This window comes from Plodia interpunctella, chromosome 22, assembly GCF_027563975.2.
Source record: "Plodia interpunctella isolate USDA-ARS_2022_Savannah chromosome 22, ilPloInte3.2, whole genome shotgun sequence".
NCBI classification, from domain to species: Eukaryota; Metazoa; Arthropoda; class Insecta; order Lepidoptera; family Pyralidae; genus Plodia; species Plodia interpunctella.
Genome location: NC_071315.1, coordinates 2,661,010 through 2,678,626, shown reverse-complemented (window position 1 = coordinate 2,678,626; position 17,617 = coordinate 2,661,010). Strand labels below are relative to the sequence as shown.

General features: G+C 36.6%; 1 protein-coding gene across 3 annotated transcripts; it reads left to right on the top strand.

Moving 5' to 3' along the window:
• Window positions 1-75: 75 nt before the first annotated feature.
• Window positions 76-17,361, top strand: LOC128679970 (mediator of RNA polymerase II transcription subunit 25). Of its 3 annotated transcripts, XM_053762538.1 has the most exons (16): window positions 76-318; window positions 821-979; window positions 1,377-1,540; window positions 2,305-2,459; window positions 2,821-2,921; window positions 4,228-4,351; window positions 5,235-5,387; window positions 7,865-8,023; window positions 8,353-8,550; window positions 9,346-9,489; window positions 10,227-10,311; window positions 10,904-11,019; window positions 12,247-12,480; window positions 13,602-13,709; window positions 15,521-15,569; window positions 17,217-17,361. In XM_053762538.1, the coding sequence occupies exons 1-15, from the start codon at window positions 197-199 to the stop codon at window positions 15,557-15,559; spliced, it is 2,061 nt and encodes a 686-aa protein (XP_053618513.1). In that variant the 5' UTR covers window positions 76-196; the 3' UTR covers window positions 15,560-15,569; window positions 17,217-17,361. The 3 variants fall into 3 exon arrangements, with proteins under 3 accessions (XP_053618513.1, XP_053618512.1, XP_053618510.1); XM_053762537.1 differs by lacking the exon at window positions 15,521-15,569 and having other exon boundaries at window positions 4,228-4,324; XM_053762535.1 differs by lacking the exon at window positions 15,521-15,569.
• Window positions 17,362-17,617: the final 256 nt, after the last annotated feature.

Below are 17,617 nucleotides of genomic sequence, written 5' to 3'. Positions count from 1 at the left end.
CAAACCAGCAAACTAAACGCTGCTAATGTCATTTTATTCCTCCCATCTGTCAAAGTCAAATAAGTGTAATTAATTTGTCAAAACGCCAAAAAAGTAACAACACAACACGCAACAGCAAAGGAGTCTTGAAATCTATTTACTATTATCTAATTATTTAAGAAATCCTTATGCCAATGTTTTAATTTAAGATAGCGATATGGTAGTTAATGCACCAGAGTCTCCAACGCAAGCTGGAGTGGTTTTCGTTGTAGAAGCGACCGCAGCAAATGGAGCCTACATAAGCGAACTTACAACAAATTATTTAGTTCCAACTCTAGAGTACGTAAAATGTTACATTATATTACTATTTTCATAACTATTATCTTCAGTTTATATCTTAAGATTCATTAATGTTCTCCCTGTACATTTTGACTGGCTGTAATTCCAAATTGACTGCCTATTTGTCCTTTATATAACTGAAAGGCTGTTAGGCAGTTTTTAAACATTTACAAGATTTACCAATCAATCTACTAATCAGAAAAAGTATTAACACAATGTATATCATGAAATCTAAAATTTGAAACATCACAAAATTACTAAGTTCATTCATTACTCAGTGCAATAAGGAAATAAGTACATTTTTTAAGCCATAAGTTAGCATGCCCTACATGCTCTGTGACTGCTGTTGCAAAGTGATTGCATAATATTTAATTAGTCTTGTATTGAGTTCCTTTCAATAAACTTGCATTTTTGTTATCAATTTGTGTTTTTTAATACATCCTTTAAGTACACCCCTATGTTATTGACAAATAAAAATTAATAAAATTTATATATTGTTTAGATATTTCCATGGTGGTGCTCTAGAAGAAGGTGGAGGCAGTGGCTCCGTGTACTGTGTAGTTGCATATCGAGCTGCCGACTGTTTCCCCGGTCTCCCTGTTTTAACATTTGGTCCATTTACTACACCACAACATGTGTTAGAGGCTGTGGAGAAAATTCAGTAAGTATTTTTTATATACTGCCAAATAGGCATGCAGAAACCTAATGGGAAGTGATTACTGCAGCATTTTTAAATCAATATTTTGATGAGGCATCAAGGCTCAGTTGCTTCTGGTCACTTGGATTGACTTATGGGCTATGAAGACTGGGCGAAACACATATTACAGATTTATATTATCCTCCTAAGAAATGGAAAGTTTGTAAGGTTGTAAGTGTGTGTGTATATTTGTTACTCTTTCAAGCAAAATTACTTGACCGATTGATATGAAATTTGGTACATAGGTAGAATATAACTTTAACACATGTTTTCCCTTTTAACAGCACCTTATTTCATCAATAAAAACGTGAATTAATCTAATAACATGAATAAATGATTCTATTCTAACCAATATTTCCAGATACATAGGAGGGCATGCAGAGAGCCGCGCATGCGTAACAGAGGCCCTAGCCACAGCGTTGTTATGTTGCGACGAGCTCGGCAGGACAGATATACCGTTACACATTCTTCTGCTATGTAGTTCACCACCGTACTCCGCCTACGCTGGCGGTCTGGTGCCGCCCGGTAAGTGTTTCAACTGAATATTTGTATGACTGACCAATCTAGGATAGGTAGTAACATCATGAAAGTAGATCCCAAAAACGAGGTGGATGATTGTGTCACGAGGGTGACTGCGGGAAATTGTGGAAAAAATAAGACAGTAATAAGCAATAAAGTAACTCACCGAGCACATTGCCACTTCATATACATACATATAGTCACAGAGAAACACTAAATGAATTAACACCACAATGTATTTAGTATGTAACACCAATATGTATACATGTTGATACCATTGTATTAAGCTAAATAAATAAACAAATTTTCACTTTGCACACAGAAAATAAACAAATTTTCACTTTGCACACAGACACTTCACTTGTTTATAGTTCACCACGAAAATCCATGGAGTAGTAGTTTTTGAGTTTATTGTGAACCGACAGACAGACGCGGCAGTGGACTTTGTTTTATAATATGTAAGGATAATCATAATCACAGAAAAATAACATTGAATCAACACCATGTACATTACACCCATTCCATCACTTATAATAACAAAGGAACACGACCGCACCGCGCGGCGGTAGAGCTAATACTGAGTTATTACAACGCTCGCACGTTCATTTTATAGCCAACACAGTAGCTGTGGTGGGGTGACATTAATGGGAGACACGTAGGAAGCATTGCCATTTTCACAGTTTTTTTTATTTTAGTGTTTCTATTAATGTAATGAATAATAGTCGTAGTAAAAGACATGAAAAGAAAAATTCGTCATGTACCCTATTCAGGTGCACCGTCGACACCGGAGCAAGCCGCTCGCCTCATCAGCGACCGAGGCGCTCAGTTGTCCATCGCTGCTTCCAGGCGCATCCCAGCGCTTCCTGCCTTATACGAACACGCCGGTGGAGACTTACACTCACAACAGCAGCGGAACTATGCCAAGGTGACATCTCTTTTCTATTCCTATATTCTACTGTTGTATTCAACACGTATAAATAATCATATACGTGCAGTAAACCGGTGAGGAGTTCCTTAGTTGGAAGTCGATTCAGTGTCATTCAAACTGAAGGTGTATTCAAGGCAAATTTCAGATCAATCGGACTTTGGTAAATGGGTCAAATTTGACTTGCAACATTAGACTCACTTACTAATATAGCAATTTTGGATAATATACCTTTCTAATAATTTTTCAAATCGGTAAATCCGGTATCGGCTTGTTTGTATCTCAAACATACAAACTCACAAACCCTTACCTCTTTATAATAATAGTATAGATGTGTGTAACTACCCCATTGGTGGAGCAGGACCCCCGCCACGTGGTGCTGCTGCGCGGGTTCAGCTTGGCGGAGCGCGCGCCCAGCCCCGCGCCGCCGCCGGCGCCCGACATACAGGCAGACGTCTACGGGTGAGTATAACATATTTAATAATGTTAACAGTTCTTTAACTACATACATACCAAATTTCAGGAACAGACAGACATTAGTATTTATAATATTAGTATGTATAAGTATATAAAACAACTTTACATGTTTTATATTCGGTAAGTAAGTCCTTATTATCCCCAAACGAGGCTTGTAGGTGACCAGTAAGCGCTCTAGGGTAATAATGTAGTTAGAAAAGCCCTTGGGCGGTAAATAATTAAAAAATAACACTTCACTCTTACAAAAAGTTCTCGTACATCTAACCATCATACTGGCAATAGACATCATGGCTTCAGCCCAATGACCAAAGAGGTGGCTTCGCTATTCAGCCTTGTTTTCGTATGAATATAATATTCATCAATTTTAAATATCGAACGGCGAAGCTCAATTTCGTTCTTGAAAAAAAAAATTAAAAAGTTCTTTACTTGGTTCTTTTTAATGAAAAAAGGCGGGAATAGAAAACTTTTACTTGAAATAATGTTTGTTTTTGTTTTTTTTTTTTATAATTACGTGCTAATTAGGAAAAAACAATTGTTGTAATGCCGGCTTTTTTTTCTACTTACCTCACAACAAAAGCATATTCGGAAGAGCACCTATAATATAAGTTACCTATCTCTTTGAAATCAGTCAGTTTAGAATTATATAAGAAGAACCTTCACAAGCTACTTGTAGATAAATGCTATTACAAACTGGATGATTTTTTAAAGGACAAGCTCTAATGTGATTTACGAGTATAACTGAACTTTAATTTTTGACCTGTTATTGTATTTTTTTATATATATTTGTACGCCGCTGTGGCAGAGTACAGAGCACTTTTAAATGTTCCTTTTTTAACATGCATACATGTATTTACAAATTAATATATTTGATTTGATAAGTCTACACTATTACATTAGGTGTTAACCTGTAATGGTAATCAAATATAAATATATTTAGGACAAATCACACAGATTGAGCTAGCCCCAAAGTAAGTTCGAGACTTGTGTTATGGGATACTAACTCAACGATACTATATTTTATAACAAATACACATATAGATAAACATCCAAGACCCGGGCCAATCAGAAAAAGATATTTTCCATCATGACCCGACCGGAGATCGAACCCGGGACCTCTCGGTTCAGTGGCAAGAACTTTACCACAAGCGCCACCGAGATCGTCAATTGTTAGTAATAAATACAATAAATAATTATATTTATTATACTGTTACTTGTTTATCAATCGTTGATTACTTTCTAAAATGATATTTTACGAACATTACATACGAACGTATTTTACATGTGATTTCAGACAAAATCGCCAGACAGGCGTCCGTCCTCCAGCGCCATTGTTTCCAAGGCAACCGGGCCAAGTGGGCCAGGTGGGACAAGTGGGCCAGGTCGGACAAGTGGGACAAGTGGGACAAATTGGACAGGTATTTATTATTAAATAAACGTGGAATCATAAAGTGATTAAGTGTTAACATATAAACTATTGAAATATTGCACTTGAAATAATTTATAAAATCTATGTCGAGCTACTTTTGCGTCATTGAAATCGTAATTTTGTAATAATTTACTTCGGTCCCGCCCACAAAATGTTTAATAAATTATTGTCGCTATTTAATTTTGGTAGAACGTTTAAGCTTAAACTCTATAGACAGCAGTCGCAACGAACTGTATTGCCCTGTTTCCACGTCGACAATACCTTCAATGCTATATAGCTACCAAAATTTTACTGTAGTGGGCCAAGTTGGATCAAGGGGGCATGTTCGTCTAAGCCGACTAATTTAACATCGATAGCAGCAACACATGTTACTTGCTATTTTTGATAAGTTTTAATAACAAATGTCTTTCTTACTAAAACTAAACTATGTCCTTTCCTGCCGGTTGACTGGAAGAGATCCCTCCATGGGATAAGTACGCCGTTGCTAGTGCTTTTGTTTGCTTTTGTATCTTTGTGTTTTATCCTAACTATTATTATAAATGCGAAAGTAAGTTTGTTTGTTTGTTACCTCTTCACGCGCTATCTACTCAACCAATCTTCTTGAAATTTTGCATACAAGTAGTGTGAAGTATGGAGAAGGACATAGGGTACCTTTGCCGTGGGAAATTAACGCGGACAAATATAGTTCAAAAAACGAACTCTACTCTAGACTCCATCGATGGTGTAGTCAAAACAATTTAACTTAGGCCCCCAAAATCACCGTAGATGGGCCAAGTCGGGCAAATTCATCTAGTCTAACTAGTGTAGTATCGCCAGTAGTAACTCCTTCCCATTTTTGATAAGATTTAACACGTTACGTTTGCATAATCTAGGTGGGCCAAGTGGGTCAAGTGGGCCAAGTGGGCCAGGTGGGCCAAGTAAGGCCAGGTTGGCCGGCGCCGCAGCGACAGCCGCTATACAGCAGTAACTCAGCTTTGTTGACGCAACTCGCTCAGCCTTCGTATCCGCCACCTCCCACAGCGCAGGTAATTTCTAAATACTGTTTTTTTTTTATATTTATTTATTTATCTTATTACAGCGAGTTATTATTACAAGCTTACTCTAAATCAAATTTGAAGCTTTTTGAGAAAGTAGTTTGTGTGTGTAGCTCTTTGAGAAATTACTATATAATATAAAATTTGAAGTGAAATGGTGCCTGTGAAAGTCTAATTTCAAAATAAATAATTTTATTTTAAACTTGGACAACAGGACGACAAGAGGAAAGAAATGTATCGAAGAACATTACACTAGATACATTTATGTATTATACTCGAAGATACGAGGGCTGCTATTTATGTATCCGGAACTGGCCAATAATTCTAGAATATTTAAAAAGTAATTACAACATTTGAAAATAGAACTCTTCGGCTAGAGAATAAATATTTTTCATGTCTCTGTCATTTGTTTTTTTCAATTGGCGCCAATTTTGAAAATAGCTTGTCTTCATTGCCATGGATTTAACTCGTGAACATTTTCGCGCGATGATTTATTATGATTTTCGGCGTGGATTAACTCAAAAACAGTGCATCGAACAACTGATTTTAACTTTTGGAGATGAAGCACCATCGAAAACCACTGTGTATTATTGGTTTAAGGAATTTCAACGTGGACGGTCTATGCTCACGGATGAAATTAAGGAGGGTCGTCCTAAATCGGTAGTGGTACAACAAAATATTGATGCTGTGCGACAATTAGTAATGCAAGATCGTCATGTTACATACCGCGAGATAGAGGCGTCTCTGGGCATTAGTATGACGAGTATAGATGCGATATTACACGAACATTTAATTGTTAAAAAAAATTGTTCGCGTTGGATTCCGCACAACTTGAGCGTAGATCAAAAACAGGCTCGTGTCGACTGGTGTAAGAAAATGATAAAAAAATACAACCGTGGCACGTCAAAAGCTGTTTATAATATCTACACAGGTGACGAAACCTGGATCTATGCTTATGACCCTGAAACTAAACAGCAGTCAACGGTGTGGGTCTTTCAAGATGAACCGAATCCAACAAAAGTTGTTCGTGCGAGAAGCACTTTAAAGCAAATGGTCGCTTGTTTTTTTGGTATCAACGGATATGTAGCTACAGTGCCACTAGAGAATAGTAGGACGGTTAATTCTGAATGGTACACCACCATTTGTTTGCCAGAAGTCTTTGAAAAAATACGAAAGAACAACCCACATCGCAGAATCATACTTCATCACGACAATGCTAGCTGCCACAAGTCGGCTGAAACAAATAATTTTTTGGAGGGTCAAAAGATTGAATTGACGGGTCATCCGCCGTACAGCCCCGACCTGGCACCCAATGATTTTTATTTATTTCCAAACATTAAAAATAAATTACGTGGTCAACGTTTTTCGAGCCGCGAAGAGGCCGTTGATGCGTTCAAAACACACGTTTTGGACATACCTCAATCAGAATGGAAAAAGTGCTTTGAAAATTGGTTTCATCGTATGCAGAAGTGCATAGATCATCGCGGAGAATACTTCGAGAAACAATAAAACCATATGTAATAATATATGTTTGTTTAATTTTGTTATTCCGGATACATAAATAGCAGCCCTCGTAATAGATCCGTTATAGCGTGTGAAATGGAGGAGACAATAACAAACGACTTCATCAATATTGCTAAGAAATGCGTTATGCGTGAATTTTAAATTCAAATTCAAAATTCTTTATTCAATTTAGGATGATATACATCACTTATTGACGTCAAAAATTACTTAAACTAAGTCTACTGCCGGCTTCCAAAGCGCAGGTGAAGAAGAAGCGGCGCAACAAACTTCACCGCAGCCTTTTCTCCAAGGACGTCAATTAACAAATATAGGTCTTATACATATATTAAAAATTAGGAGGACGAATTTACATCATTATTAAAAATGTCAAAATTTGAATGAATAAATAAAATAAAAGTTGAATTTCCAATAAAATTATTTAAAATTGTCACACAAAATATACATATATTTATAAAAAAAAGCTAAATGTACAACACGTACGTAATAATATCATAAACCAATTACATATGTTATGAGGATACTGCACCATGTTTGGGCCAAACATTATTGTCATCCACATAATCGTCAGACTTGTAATATTATACTTTTGTGTTTCGTAATATTATACTTTCTTTCTTATCCATCCATTCTAATGTTATATAGAGAAAAGATATGTATTTTTGTTTGTGATTAATAAATTCAAAAAACTACTGAGCAGATTTTGATGAAATTTGGAACAGAGATATACGAAACTCTCTGGAGCAACATAGGCTCCTTTTTTTATTATGGTTTTACCAGAGCGAAGACGACGCAGGCAATAATGATGAAGTACCGTTTATGGTGAAATTTAGCACAGAGACAGATGAAACAAATGTTTTTTATATTACGGGTTTTCCCGAGCGAAGCCGTTAGAATATTATATATTTTTTTTTCATATAATGAAATTGTAAGGTTCCTGCCCGCAGCGCATGCCCAGTATGCTGTCGGCCGCGGGCGCCGGCGCGCCGGGCGCGGCCGCCGCCGGGGCGCAGCGCAGCATCATCTGGAACGGCATCATAGAGTGGATGGAGAAGGGCAAGGGCCCCGGCGACCAGCAGAAGACTGTCAGGCATCTGCCTTGTCAGGTCATAGATATATATTTTTTCGGCTAAAGAATGTGAGAAAATTGTTCTCAGCTTCGTCTCTTTTCGAGTGTGTTGATCGCTAACACCGGTGTCAGATTTTGTTTAAGTCGCCTAAAGGCATCGGACATGACTTAACTACTTACTTATCGAAGGGGGTACAGATTTCAATCCTAACTATAATATTATAAATGCGAAAGTAAGTTTGTTTGTTACCTCTTCATGCTCTATCTACTCAACCGATCTTGAAATTTTGCATACATGTAGTTTGAAGTATGGAGAAGCGGGCGAAGCCGCGGGTATCAGCTAGTTTAGAATAAAATAACTTGTAGGTGTCAGCGGGGTCAAAGGACGTTGAACCCGAACTGAAAGTGGTGACGTGGCCGAACAAGCTGCTGATGCAGCTGATGCCCAAACAGCTGATCAGCAACATCGGAGGGGAGTACCTTAAAGATAGCAAGTCTGTGCTGTTCCATCTTCAGCCCAGCGAGGCCCTTGACGCCCTCACTAAGGTCATGGTCAATGGTTTTGTGAGTATTCGAACATTACTTTTCATTAATAAAATTGATTTTCACTAAGAAAATTGATTTTCACTAATTACGTTATTTTTCACTAACCTAATTCTTTTTCACTAATCGAATTACTTTTCACTAATAAAAATATTTTTCACTAATCTAATTAATTTCACCAATTAAATTATTTTTCACTATTTAAATTTTCTTTCACTAATGAAATTATGCTTCACTACTTAAATAATAAATGTATCTTTCACTGATTTCCATTGCACTGCTTATTCACCTACAATATTTCTGTCTTTTCTTCTTATGGATTAAATGTTATCGATCCTTATTTCAATTCTTATCCTATTTACGTAAATTTTCAGTGCTAAGAAATAAATGCCGTAATAAATTGTGAAGTATTTTATTGGCTTTGTTTTTATAGTTTTAGGGATATGAATTTTCAATATACTGTGGTACACTTATTTGTAATATTTTTACAAAAAATTTAATAAAATTTTTACAAGCCTTTATTTAACTTGCAATGTATGTATGCGTAAGTGGAATCTTGTTACTCAATTGTGAAACATGTATCTTTAACCCATTGTAACCGAGCTATATATGTATTTTTGAGGACAATATGTTATTATGATAAGCATGACCTGACGGTGCACCCAGGGTCGGCTACCGACGAGGAGACTCTTCAACTGCAAGAACATGATGATGAACATTTTTTGACACGCGTTGAATGCAACAATGTCTCTTTGTCGAAAATAAAAGCTTGGGTCAAAAATGGTATTTTTGTATTATTATTTTTTGTGTTTCAAGGCTGGTTGCGTCCACTTCTCACCGAACACTTCGCCCCCGCAATGTGACATCAAAGTGTTGATACTCCTCTATACTCCCGACAAAAAGGCATATCTTGGCTTTATACCCAACAATCAGGCCACATTCGTCGATAGACTGCGCAAGGTAAATGCGTCTTTATGTCGTAGCGTTAAGGTTTAGTTTGTTATACATCAGATAATTATCATTTTTTTTAATATTGCCAGAGAAAATTCAACTTTATTCTCAAACAATTAAAATTCAAATACGTCTTTATATCGTAGTCGTTAAGGTCTAGTTTGTTATTCATCAGAAATTATAATCTTTTAATATTGTCAGAGCAATGTCAACTTTATTACAAAGCTATTAAAATTCATAATAAAGATAATAAATATAGTCTTAAAACTACTACAGCAGCTACTAATCATCCATTTAAACCCACTGCTGGGGCACAGGGCAGACGCAGATAGACAACGGGAAGCTACTTTATTTCACACTATGATATGATTAAGAAATGTGAGAACCGGTGGTGGTATAATCGTTAAGACGCCTGTGGATCGAAAGGTCTCAGGTTCGTATCCTACTCGTGCCATATGAGTCTGTATACCAACCTGACTCATATATAGTAGTTTTAATAGACCACCACTTGCTTCCGGTGAAGGAAAACATCGCGAGGAAACCTGCACACTGGCGGACAGTTTAGTTCACTAGTGTGTACGCGACTACCTGCCACTAGATGGCGGTAAGTAGTCGTAAGTCAAGCCTTTAGGCGACTTGTATAAAATCTGACACCAGTGTTAGCAATATCACACTCGACGTGATAATGGTGATGATTAAGAAGTATGAAAGAGGGAAAGAGAGCTACAGAGCAATGTTGTTCTCAGGTGATTCAACAGCAAAAGATCAGTCAGATCATCAACAAACAGCAGCCGGCAGTCAGCTCAGCCATGCCCACTTCCACCATGGCGGGTAATTCGTTTTATTATAAAGTAACGAAGAGAGATGAAATTTTAACTTACGATCTATGTTTGTAAAAATACAATTTCAATATAGGTTATTAGTTTAAGACATAGTTACTTTTCACTTGTTGTTGGCAATAAAATAACTGAAAATCAGTGTTTCTGTACTAAGGTGCAGAAAGTTTCGCTGTGTTGTGGCCTTTTTGTCTTGCTGCAGCACACAGATTTGTTTAATTTTATGTTTTTATTATAGTCTGTTGTTTCTTTGGTGTCTGTGGCAAATCAAATAAACGAATTATCTATCTATGTAAATGTAACTTGCGAGATTTGATTGCAGACTGACAACGGGACAGGTGAAACTGAACAAAAACTTGTAAAAAGATATTTTTTTGTGTAAAAACACGTGTAAATTGATACATAAAATCTTAAAACACTTACGGCTCAACATGAGTGGTGTGCAAATATAGTTGCATAGTCACAGTATACTTTGTCACAGCTATACATTTATTTTTTTTAAGAGTCCAACGAATATGCTTTCGGTATTGAAAGTACCCTAAGTATCAGCTACCTCAATATAATAAGTGCTTGGTCAATGGTCCCAGGTTCGATGCCCACGCCGGGCATGTCCACCGGTGGGCTGGGCAACATGGGGTCCTCCAGCATGGGCCCAGGCCTGGGGCAGATGGCCGGCCCCGCGTCGCAACTACAACATCCACAGGTTTATTTATTATTATTGATATATTATTTATACACCTATTTATACACCTGCCTTAATATCACCCAGTTATTAGAATCGTCGTCTAGCCCCAGATAAATTAAATAATAATAACCGCGCTATCCATTTTGGAGCTCAAGACCTTTACGATACTGTTACAGCGCTATCTCTCTGCCTAACAAAGATGCGACTCGTTCGCGTCTGGTGACATAGAAATTAAAGATAACCGGCGAATAATTTCAGGCAATGTTGGCTTATGTCAAATAAAGAAAATTCAATACAATATTATTCATTATTAAATTCAGCTCCGTATACCTCAACACGTGTCTACGCTTTCCAACGATATCAGAAATCGTAATAAATAGACATATATACACTCAGTCAATCAATCAATTGTACCTCGAAATAACGAATTTTGTCTTAAATTAGTGCATGTGGCACATTAATTGTGTATTACGACGACCTCGGTGGCGCAGTGGTAAAGTTCTTGCCACTGAACCGAGAGGTTCCGGGTTCGATCCCCGGTCGGGTCATGATGGAAAATGATCTTTTTCTGATTGGCCCGGGTCTTGGATGTTTATCTATATATGTATTTGTTATAAAATATAGTATAGTTGAGCTAGTATCCCATAACACAAGTCTCGAACTTACTTTGGGGCTAGCTCAATCTGTGTGATTTGTTCTAATATTCGTTCATTCATTTATTTATTTATTTAATTGGCACAATTAATGTAATACTGCATGTAATTAGGCATGAACTGACTCTGTGATTTGTTTAATTTATTTTGTATTTTATTGAGATAACACGTATGTCTAGTACAATATTTCCTTTAAATTTTGCTTTTCTCTTCTTTGTTTAGATTATAAACCCAAACAAAGAAGAGAGAAGCAAAATTATATATACATATGTTTGCATTTTGTCTGAACTGTCTATGTACACCGTTTTTTTAATTGTAGTGTAGCTCATAACCTTAGAATTTACTGAAACGTACTACTGTTTATACTACAATTTGTTATGTTTACTTGAATAACTAAAGAAAACATTGTATCAATAAAACCGTTATATAACCGTTTTCGAAAGAAAACTCGATTCTTTCGAAAGTGTTTGGTTAAAATAAATAAAACATTGTACATTTCAACAAAATCGTTACATAACCTTTTTTTGAAAATTCGAACAAGTGTTCGATTGCCTAAATGATTTAGATATAATAATACAAAATAATCACCCAGGGCATGATGGTAAGCGGTGGTATGGGCGGGCAGGTCCAGCAGGTGCCCGGGCTCTCGCGGCCCGGGACTCAGCTCGACGGCTTGGAAGTCGCACGACAACAAAACCTGGAGAAGATACAACATTTACAGCAAACTCTAGAGGCGGCACACCAACAACAGTATAAGAGCCAGCGGGACATCATGTCACATTTACACGCGGCTCAGCAACAAGAACAACATTACAAACAGCTCGAGGTATGAACACACATTTACACATACACTACACACTAGATGTTGCCCGGGGCTTCGCTCCCGTGGGAACTTTGAGATGAAATATAGCCTGTAGCAATCTTGGATAAAGTACCTTTGTAATGGTGAAGGAATTTTTGAAATCGGTTCGGTAGTTTCGGAGATTACCCGCCTCATAAATACAAACTCACAAACGCTTACCACTTTGTAATAATAGTATACAATTCATATATATATACATTTACAATTTGTGACTATGTACTTCGTTATAGTATTAGAAAAAAAATATGTAAGAAACAATAATAGGCCTTTCTGGCATGATAGGGACCAACACTGTTCAAATGAGTTTCTTTCGGCATTTCTTCTCAGCAGTAGTCGTTCCGAAATGCCAGTAGTCTGTAGCTTGTGAGAAATCATTACATAATATAAAATTTGCCGTGAAAACATGCCTGTGAAGGTCTGTCTAATTTTTGATTAAATGATTTGATTTGACAAACACACACACACATCGACAAGTCCCGATAAATATGTGACACATCGAACATATAGCTTAAAAAAATTGTATGTTTCACAAGTTTTGAATAGGGGTAACTGGCCAATCACATAGGGCAGATGTATCTAGGAATTAGTTATCTGTCAGATTACAATATGATATATCAGAAAGTGGTGAAACAAGTCCAGAATCAAATTTGTCTCGTCGAGTGTCCGCTAAGTGCTATGAAAAAAATAGTTATCTAGAGGTTAGTTTATATGCTAGATAATAATAATAAATAAATAAATAAATAAATAATATATTAGGACAAATCACACAGATTGAGCTAGCCCCAAAGTAAGTTCGAGACTTGTGTTACGGGATACTAACTCAACGATACTATATTTTATAACAAATACATATATAGATAAACATCCAAGACCCGGGCCAATCAGAAAAAGATCATTTTCCATCATGACCCGACCGGGGATCGAACCCGGGACCTCTCGGTTCAGAGGGAAGCACTTTACCACTTCGCCACCGAGGTCGTCTGCTCGATGCTAGATAATATTTTGATAATTCATCAGAATTAGTGGAAAAGATCCTAAGTAGGCATAAGGGATAGCTTTTTAAATGTCGATGTGTTTTTGTGCAGTTGCAGCAACAGATCCAACAGTTGAGGGGCGCTGGGGGGGGCCACGCCCCCCGCATCATGCGGCCCCTCCTCCCCTCCAACCCGGGGCTCCGCCATCTGCTGCAGCAGGTAACATTGCTTGTCCTTATTTGATACATAATGACGTATTATCTTATGTCAGATGCAGTATCACGTCTTCTTCCCTTGCGGTGTAGACAGGGTTGTAGCTATAGGTGGAATTGAGATTATATAATTACAGGTTGCTAAGCCTATGAGAAGAATCTCAAGTTCATATAGTCGTTTGCCTTGATCAACTTTTACCGTGATAACCTATCACTGATTTTATTACGAAGACATATTTTAGAAATTTTTCATGCTAGCCTTAAAATGTTTATTGTGTACAAGTTAGTTATTTCCAAAAGATGAAGGAGCACCGAACAAGCATAGACGTCTCGAACCCGTGGGAATTACGGAACATCCTATATTTTTCTCACTCCAAAGCATGAAATCAAATCATGAAAATAGACATACAAAATTATGTATGAAGTTTAAAATGTTCTATACACATTTTACAACGAGAATGATGAGGATAGGTGTAAGTGTGTAGCGAGTTTTTAACTTTAGCTGTCATTTTGCATTTAAATTCATAAAAAAGTTAAAACCTAATTGAGTAAAATTGTGTAGTGCGATAGGGACAAAACATATTTAAACTTAAAGTAGGTCTAACTTTTCTATGAATAAGATTTTAGAAGTTTATTTTAATAAATGCTGGTTTCTTGAGTTTTAGCCGACGCCATCATAATTTTTCTGCACTTGTCTATATCTTCATCGAACCTCACCTTTTTACCCTCGGGTGAATTTCACAGGCGTTTTGAACTCCGCCACGGACTCTCATTAGTGTTTCAATTGTACCATACATTCGTAATCAATTTATTTATCCTATTTCATAAATAAGTAAAGTAATGGTACAATGTTAATTTTTAAATGTTAATTTTGAAAAAATGATTCTTTATTTTAAAAAAATGTCGGACACTAATGAAACGCTACACGCCGCGTTCAAACGCTCGTGAAATTCACCCCCTCACACCTCATGCTTGCTCAATCGCTTAATCTTCTGTCTAATCTTATCTTGCTCATCCTAGAAATATGAACCTTAAGTTAGCACCGTTAAAGTATAACATGTAACTAGACAGTTATCAACTTTGTCTTTAATATTCTTATTTATAAATTAAAACCCATTTTGTTTTTCTGAAGCACGCTTAGCCGGTCGTTCGCACGGGCGTATAAAGTTTCAGGCTTTGGCGTTTTATTAACTCTTTCGACACAAGTGACATCAGACATTCAAACTACCGTAGAACGCACAGCGGTCAAAATACGATAAACACTAATTAAATTACGATATGAATTTATTGATCCTTTGTGTTCTATTCCAACGCATCTTTAAGAGGGCACTAAATCGCATATTGCGTCGCCATCACATTTTTACAAATTTCTTTTATTTACTCGCAAAACTAAAAAGAAATCTATACAAATTCAGCCACATTAGATAAATATTTTATTAGAAAATATATAATAGTTTTCCATAATACAGTGTAGTTACAATTTACTTCACGGATTTTGGTGGCCACCCTTTCCTGTTTTGTAAACTAAGGCAACATTGTCCAATAGAATATTATAATACTTTCTAACAAAATCCTATAACCTCTAGCATAGTCTATATAATTATTATTTTAGTTTCGCTAATAAATAAGTTTGATAAAAATGTGGTGGCGCGAGCGTGTGGACTTACCAACGCGCGTTGATAACGCCCGTACGAACGAGGAGTAAAGCTTTTCACAAACTTCTCAAAAAAAGCAACCCTGAGCTTCATAGAGCAATGCTCAGCATTGAGCGCACTCAATAGCGTTGAGCAAGCATGCTCAGTAGCGATGTGATTCTAGCAACAGCAGGCGGCGAGAGGCGGTCGGCCCCCCATGTGATCATGCACAAGTAATGCTTGCAACTTTCTGTACTAACACACTATTTTATTGTTTTACCTTGGTATTCATAAAAAAGTATCCCGTTGTAGCGCTGCTCGTAGACTAAGAAAACTTCTGTTTCCATTTCGTTTGATTAATTTATTAATTTCAATCAGAATTCTCAAGAAACGAAATTTCCAAGAACAACAGACAATTTCAGGGCGGCACATTGCTATGTGCAACCATAAAGCTCATTGAGTTCAGAGCCATCTTAAAACATATGGATTTTACTACAGCGGCGTATAGCGGGATGATTTTTTTTTTTTTATGAATTTTTATGTCTTTGTCTATTTCGCGTGATCTTATTACTTCTTTTATTTGGTTTAAGCACTGTATTGTGCAATTTATTAACATTTTCCCATAGAATTTAATAAAAATATTGCAGTCACAAAGGTGGCGTAAAATGGACAAAAAATGTTTTACGCTACATAACCATAGACTATATTAATTATGTATTAGAGCCATGCCTCATTGATACGTTGCGCTCCGTCACGTCCATCTCGACGCATCACGCAGAACAACGCAAAAACGCACGTCAGTGTCAAAACCTATAAAAAACAGCGAAGCACAACAGAGATACAACTTGCTGCGTCGTCGCAACGGAGCACCACTGAGCAATGGGGCATGGCGTTTAGACAAACAAACCTCTTGGCGATCACCTAGTTCTTAATATGGAATATTAAGAACTAGGTGATCGCCAAGAAATTTCGTGCGAAATTATTCGCTAATTAATATAGGTACAGATTCTAAAATCTTTTTATTTTTACTTGTAAATGATAAACATTATTTTAAACAATTTAATATTGATATTATCTATGGTTATATCCTAACCCTCCTATTAAATAAGTCAAGAATAACAGTTCCATTTTATGTCTCATAGTCATCAAGTCTCATAGTTATAAAATTGTTACCTTTCCATCAAAACTAATACTGAACTTATGACACAGTGGTAACATAACGTTAGCACAATGGTCAAAATAGAAACTGAGGGCGAGGTATGGATTCGGATTTCACTTCTCACTATCGAGTCGATTCGCAGTGAGTGACTTGACAGTTGGAAATGAAATGCAATATCCTAAGAATATTACAAATGCGAAAGTATGTTACCTCTTCACGCTCTATGTACTAAATTTTCTTGAAATTTTGCATACATGTAGTTTGAAATTTGGAGAAGGACATGTTACCGTTGTAAATTTACGCGGGTGAAACCGCGGGCAAAAGCTAGTATTATATAAATACAATAAACTTCGACCACTGAAGAGCGCTAAAAGTTTCGTTAAAACGCATGTAGTTTGCAGATTTCAATTCTAACATTCAGTCACGATTTGTGGAAATAAAAATCTTTTTGTCCCTCATCTATCACTTGAATGAACTGTTATAATGACTTGATTTTTTTAACGTTCCATTCTTATTTCTCTGCTGCATGATTTCTTGTACCTAAGTTCACCTTCATTACTTCTATTTCTAATAAGATTGTTTCAACAAAATAGTGCATGGGTAAAGTTAAGGAAAAATATTTTCATGTGTAGGAAACTCAAAACTCGAGCCTGATAAGTGAGTTGTTTTTTCAACATTAATTTTAATATGACAATGTATTAATTGTATTATTTATCTGTAGCAACCCCAATACCGACCCGGAGGAGCTGCCACCAGGCCCTCGACGCAAACCCAGCAGTTTGAAGATGTGTCCAATTATGACTTCCTATAGTATCATGTACGAGTATTTTAGTGTTTATATAAGAATATAATCTTTGAAATTTCTACTTCTGTTGTTTATTTTTCTTTTTCTGTCTCTACGACTTACGATCCCCGGCTTTGCACGGGGTTATTTATGTATAAAACTTTGGAAATAAATTGTCTAAAATAACAGTGAAAACTGAATTCAAAATCAGACCCCTTGGCAACAACAGACCCGGAGGGCGAGTTTGTTTTATACTATGTAGTGATCACGGGCCATTTAGCCGTAAGGCTGAATGGTCACTGGTATTGATCCATTTCCTATAAATAATTGAAATTATC